General features: G+C 41.3%; 1 protein-coding gene across 1 annotated transcript; it reads left to right on the top strand.

The window, feature by feature from the left end:
• The first annotated feature begins 5,381 nt into the window (after positions 1-5,381).
• LOC117644226 lies at positions 5,382-6,452 on the top strand. Its single transcript, XM_034383495.1, has 6 exons — positions 5,382-5,427; positions 5,502-5,648; positions 5,732-5,868; positions 5,943-6,150; positions 6,223-6,345; positions 6,442-6,452. The coding sequence occupies exons 1-6, from the start codon at positions 5,382-5,384 to the stop codon at positions 6,450-6,452; spliced, it is 672 nt and encodes a 223-aa protein (XP_034239386.1).
• The last annotated feature ends 341 nt before the right edge of the window (positions 6,453-6,793 follow it).

The following is a 6,793-nucleotide window of genomic DNA, read 5'->3' as shown; positions in this document are numbered from 1 at the left end:
TTGGCTTTTTCTCCCAAACGGCTTGCTATCCAACAGCGGCAAGAAGACTCAAAGGAAGGTATCATGAAGGACAATCGACGTGCAATAGGTACGATAATTTCGACTCTCCTTCGAAAAGGACGGGAATGGTAGCGATCAGGCGCTGATACCGTCTTAAAATAACCCATTGGAAACTTCTTCTATTTCCCGCCACGTCCGCCTTTTACCTTTAAACTACATTTGGAGGACATATGCCTTGCAAGATGTTCTTCTTTGATGTTTTAGGCGCAAAATAAGCTTTGGCTCGATTCTCCACGGCATAAACTTTGAGCGTTATGGCTGTTTCCCCTAAAACTGTTGATCAGGGCACCATATGACACTACCGTCAAGTCCCCTAAAGTGGGATGATTTTTACGGAAAATCGTCTGTTATTCACAGAATAACGATGACACCGAAAATCGCCGGAGATTTAAGAATCTTCATGTCAAAACACGTCTTTTACCGAAAACAAAAAAAATTTTCAGCTCATGGGGCTCCAGTAGGAGCAGCAAGAACCGTGTCCCAATTTAGGAGCCAAAGTCTCCTAAAGTGGGACAAAGTCGAGGGGTGAATCACTAGTGCACTCATGTGTACAAATTTGCCCGTACTCAGTGTACTCTCAAGTTTAATAAGGGTGAAATTCTGTACTTTTTCGCTTGATTTGGCGTTGGGTGTCGTTTAAAACGCTAAATAAAGCCCATGAGCGTTTACAAGTGCAAAATTTGTGAGCAAAGCAAGGTGTACTCACCCGTACTCATGTACTCATGTGTACACCAGAACGCTGAGTCATTCACCCCTCGGACAAAGTCCCCTAAAGTGGGACACGTTCATTCTTTTTCGCCCAAAAACTGCAGTAGCAAAAAATTTCATAAAATGTATTATGTTCTAAATTTAATTTGGAGCAAGATTGGTTCTGAAGTCTTTTTCGATATCTCGATTGGTTAAGCTGATATGAGCCTCTTCAATCAATTAGTTTTCCTTAGATATATTTAAATTAAAAAACCGCCGTAGCGCCTAAACCAATTGAAATACGGCGAAAACCAATAAAACAAAATGGCCTTAAAATTCAATTTCTGACCAAAAACATTTTATGAAATTTTTTGTTCAGGTCGTATTTTATAAGTTTCGAAATGCACGGCAAAAAATAGATGTTGAAATTTTGAAAATTAAAAACCGTTCGCCCGGCAACTTTTTTTCTAAAAAATTTTTTGTTCCAAACATTATTTTACGCAAGATTGGTCTTATGGTCGATAACGATATCTTTGTCGGTTAAGCCAAGAGCAAGCATTTGCTTTCAAACATAACTAAATTTTGTGCTGACTTAAAGCGTACCGAACCGTACTTGCCCGACTGCCTGGGCCTCCAAACCGACCTGGCAACCTAATATAGACCAGGTGGCGTTTGTAGGACGCTGGAGGTGAATGTAACGCCTCTGAATCGGTCAAAACCTAAAAGAAACGAAGAAAATTCATGTGTCCCACTTTACAGCCCCTTAGAAGATTGCTTCCCACCGTAAAACGAAGCATCGGAAACAAATTTTCTAAAGTGCATCTTGTAGATGAAAGAACGCGCTACAACATGTCTGAAGTCTAGAATGGTCCGAGCATCAACGGCTCGAAGCCCCGAATCCGCGCTAGACGTCTGAAAAAACTTCTCTTCTTTTCTGCATCAAATTCCAATTTTCAAGATTTTTTCAGGGAGGGGGTATGAGCGGGAACAAGACACTCTCTGCGGATATGGTCTCGGAGGGGTCCTACCGTTTAAAAAACATTTTTTACCTCGCAAAATATCCACGCGTTGGCCGTTTACGGCCTAAAATAGGGAAAATAGTCAAAATGTCCCACTTTAGGGTTCGTGTCCACATTTAGGGGACTTGACGGTAGTGAACTACGTGGGGTACGAAGTGACACTTTGACTTAGGCCCATTCAACTCGGGATAACTCAGCAACCAAAACAGATAAATTAGAAATCTCAACAGAAATTATAAGGTGAAGAATCATTTTGTTCACATGCCTACTTATGGATGTAATGTGATTGATATTATTGGGTTGACGGGCACTTAACAAAAACCGTCACATGGTACCCCACCTTCCCTAATGCAGCGCCAATGAGCTCCACCGGCGGCAAACGGAGCGACACTTAAGCAGCTCTTCAGTGCTCAAGTCACTGTAAATCCAAAGGCGATACTTTTAGCACCTTTTTTGGCGATACAATTGAGTACCGCCAGTAAACGGCCTTACGGAAAAGTATTGCCTTCAAAATGGCGATACACAAAAGTATCGCCAAAATTTGGCGATACTTTGGAGTAATGCCACGGTTTGGCAATAAACGTTGAACAAATCAATCGGACAAGTTCTAAGTTTAATGCCGTGGTTTTGGCAGTACTCCAAAGTATCGCCAAATTTTGGCGATACTTCTATGTATCACCGTTTTGAAGGCAATACTTTTCCGTAATGCCGTTTATTGGCGATACTCAAATGTATCGCCAAAATATGTACTTAAGTATTGCCTTTGCATTTTCAGTGGTACTTCAGAACCTCCAGCTGCACACTGTCAGGCAACGCACTGATCTCCATCTGCGGGTCAGAGAAATGTTGTACTCGATGGGAACTGCCGACTTTTTAAGAGAGCACACTTTACACGCAGTAAGAAAAAACTCGGGTCATTTCGTAAATGCACGAGGAATCTTCAGTCTAGCACTGAGTAAGCAAAAACACTCTCGGCACGTTACCGCCTTTTTTCTCAATAAGTACGTGTTCGTTTAGGCACACTGAGAAAACCTTACAAACTATTTTGGGCCTTACAAAGAAAAGTAGTTTGTATAACAAAGTATTTTGAGCACACGTAAGCTAACAAAGAAAATACTTCGTAATTTACGAACTGTTTCTTCGTATAACAAAGTATTTTAGTTTGTTATATGTATGCTCAAAATACTTCGTAAGGTTTTAAGAGTGCAAGGATGATACTTGGTATTTTTTTCCTAAGTAGGCCTAAGGCCAATTTTCCTTGTAAACTTTTTGATGAAAACAAATATAGTCAAAACGTTGTTTAAAAATTTCTAGGTTGTTCTTTCAGGAACGGAAAGAACGTGTAATGGTAGTACAAATTACTTGCACAAGTACTGACAAAATGAGCAAAAAGCCAGTAACGTGCTGAGAGTGTTGAAACTGGAAATAGGGTATTCCAATGCTCTTCCAGGACTGAAGTGATAGATGGGAGTTTTGATGAGAAATCTACGCGGCGAAGTTCATCCGCCGCGTAGATTTCGCACAGTAACTGCCATTTATGACTGTTATGGTTCATCTCACTTCCGTTCTGGGAGGGCGCTGGAATACCCTATTGCGTTTTCAGTGTCACTGTAATCCTTTCAATCCGTCTACGAAAGTTCAGTCGCGACTTCCGGTTTATTTGCTTAGTCCACGGATCGGAGTTGGCGGAAAAGCCTCCCAAGGTATCTATGAGCGTCTTAGAAACGCGATGTGATGATAATAGTTAAAGGTATTCGTTTACCTTGACTGAAATGTTTTGAGCTTCCAACTCCGCTAAGAAGATTTATGGGACCTATCGGCTACGAAAACGTGACTCATTTTTTGAATATTTTTAAACTGTTTATTTGTCAGTTAGGAGGTGTAGGAAAATTAACCACATTTTGAGTCCAGGCAAAAATAGCGAGACATAATTTATTGCTGTCATACTCTTCATGGAAAATAATGTACTAATACAAATATAAATTATTGATCTAGCAAAAAGAGGAATAAACTAGCACATTATTAAAAACACATTATTCTAACTCAAAATCATTAAGAGGTACACTGAAATATGTTTCCTCTTCACAATCAACTTTAAACATAACAGCTTCCAAACTGCTCACATTGACAAGATCAAATGTAGCTTTGTCAGCGCAAATATCATTACATTTGTGGGAAAATATATGTGATATTTCAATACCTTGGATTGTAAGAACATTCAGTGCCTTTGGTTTGACAACAGCCACATGATCCGCTTTACAATTGCAACTACTAGTACACAAGCAAGACAATTTTGTAAAACAGTGACAGGCGCGTAATTAGGGGGGGGGGCGATCGCCCCCCCCCCTTTGGCCCCCGAAGGGGGCCAAGAGTACTGCCCTTACTGGGTCCGATTGGCCCAAGAAATAGCAGTTAGTCAGGAATCGTCCCTTAGCCTGGCCCGAACAACTCACATTTTGGACACACTTAGGCATTGGCTTCTAGCTCGCTTCGCTCGCTGGAGGTAACTTGCTTCTGGGTTCTCTCCGCTGGCAAATAAACCGGATTGAGGTACCTTATGACTGGTATATGTATTCTTAGATCCTTAACCATCTTAGGCCGGGAAGAAAATTTGGGTGCAACGTATTTTCAACCATTTGTTCGTCTGGCCAACAGAAAATATGTACCTGGTAATGTTTAAAATCTCCTGGAATCCTAGGACTAAGACCCCAAGTTATAATATTTCCCGCTCAACAAGGCTATAGCTTTTAGCTCGCTTCGCTCGCAACAGGGAGCCTCTTCTAAATTTCGGCTCCGTGGCAAGTGGAGGGAAGCAAGTGTTCCAGCCCTTCTAGACGAAAAAGTCTTCCCCATTGTAGGACTCGGAAACAACGTTTCAGACAGTTAAGCATTTATAGCTTTTGGCTCGCTTCGCTCGCTGAGAGCTATCTAATTCTAAATTTTCGCTATGAGTCCAAACAAATGTAGAATAAAGTGAATTCTCTTCCAACTTTGTAACAACCCCTCAATTTTCTGTAACGTTGTTTTGAATTTAGCCCCCTTTCCCCAAACCACGTCCCTAAAAAATTACCTATCAGACACAGGCTCCTTGAAGGTAGGCAACTTTTCAAACATTCGCCCCCCCCTTTCGACCCGCCTAATTACGCCCCTGGCTCGCTGGCTTTCCAGTGCACCAATTTGTCGATTGATTGAGGTTCTCTCTGCAGATAATGAGGGGGTTTAAGTTCCTGCAATCTTCTGTTAACAATATGAATCTTGTCATAACATGAAAATGGCTTATCCTTATGCTCCTTATCAAACCACAGATGTAGGAGTTGACGAGTCACACCTAAATATCCACAATGCATGACATCAATAGCTGTGCATGAAAATAAATCTGGTAACATGTCCGATAAAAATGTAGGCCTCTTTATACCACACCACTCTTCCTCATTTTTCGGGTCCTTAGTCATAATGATCTTCTTCTCCACAGCGTATTTCACATGGTCTTCATATTGGGGCATTGTTCTCAGACTAACATTCTCCTCATATGGGAAAACAGTTGGCTCCTTTGGGGTCCGCTTAACTCCTTTGATAAGACACACTGGACACGAGTAGAAACCAGAATGATGTTTCATGTTCATAAATGTGGCTGTAGCTGGAGCATCACACGTACCACAAAGTAATTTCACTACAACCTTTCTTGGGACATTTTCACCACTACACATTAAGTCAATTCCTTTTTCCATTTGTTAGTACGACATGTTAATGCAGCAGAAGTGGTTGAAACAGGGGGCCTCCTTACCCGGAAGAGAGAAATTGAAAGGCTTCGCATGTTACAAGTAAATGCGGAAAAAATTACTCTACAAACTGCAGCTGAGCAGCTTTTAGCTGAAGGTGCAGGTATGTCAATTAATTAGTTTGACTGGAAAACATACCCTAAGACATTGTTTGTTCACTCTATATTTTCTCATTATTTCGCTCAGATGCTGTTTCTCAGCTGGCTCAGCCAGTCATTAAGACCAAAAAGGTTGCAAGTAGAAGAAACCTGCGTCCTTCAGAAGCGCAGAGGCTTCAAGAAGAGTTAGCAAAAATTGGGTGCTTTGGGGACAAGAGTGGCAGAGTAAGTAAAAATATTATGAACAATTTTAAAAATTCATAAATGGTTTGTGTTACATTCTATATTTTACGTCGCAGACAAGGCTCTGCAAGGACTACAATGTATTTATAAATTCCGAGAAGCTTTCCATAGCCCTGCTGAAGTATAGGAGGAAGCCTGCCAAGTTGCATCAAGCAGTCCTAAAACTTGCATTGCCAGAAAAAATTCTGCGGCTTGATGGCATCAGCCGTACGGGAAAGAAGGGGTGTGTGGGAATCAGCTCTGACATAACAGAAAGCATAACATGTAAGTTAAATGGAAATAAACCTTGCACTACAAGCACTTGAGCTGTTTACTAATGCTTTTATTTTTTTGCAGTGTATGTAAGTGCTGTCTATAGGGCTGCTGGAGGCGATGTGGCAGAAATTGATTATGACCCGGACGCTAAGCTCAAGAATCTTCTTGACGCTGCGCTGGTCGCGGGACATTTATGTGGAGCATGTGAGCGGCGTTAGGCAATACAAGACTACGGTCCTCCTGCCTGCGTAGCCGCATTCATGTAGTTAAGTTCCAGTTTTCTAATTTTATTCTGTGCAGTAATTCGTTAATGCCTCCTTTTTACAGTATTTTCTAATGCTAGTTGCTTATATTTATAGGCTGAAAATAATAATGCTTAATTTATTGCAGCTCTCTGCTTAAATTGATATGTATTTACCGTCGTCTTCTAATTCTGCACCTTTTTTTAAATGTAAAATACTGTTTTGTTACCATTATGTTCTTTGAGTCCCGTGTGGTATGTTGCAGGTCCATCGTCGCTGACTGGGTTGCTCCTTTTCCAGGAGAGGGGCAGCTCACCAGCGACTCCAGGCCTGCCAACTGCCACTCGGGACGCCACTCTTCAATTAACTTCAAGTTAACCTTCCTACTATGTGCCCAAACTTCAGTATTT

This window comes from Thrips palmi, unplaced genomic scaffold (genome assembly GCF_012932325.1).
Source record: "Thrips palmi isolate BJ-2018 unplaced genomic scaffold, TpBJ-2018v1 HiC_scaffold_18, whole genome shotgun sequence".
In the NCBI taxonomy this organism is placed as follows: domain Eukaryota; kingdom Metazoa; phylum Arthropoda; class Insecta; order Thysanoptera; family Thripidae; genus Thrips; species Thrips palmi.
This window is presented reverse-complemented; position numbering and strand designations above follow the sequence as displayed.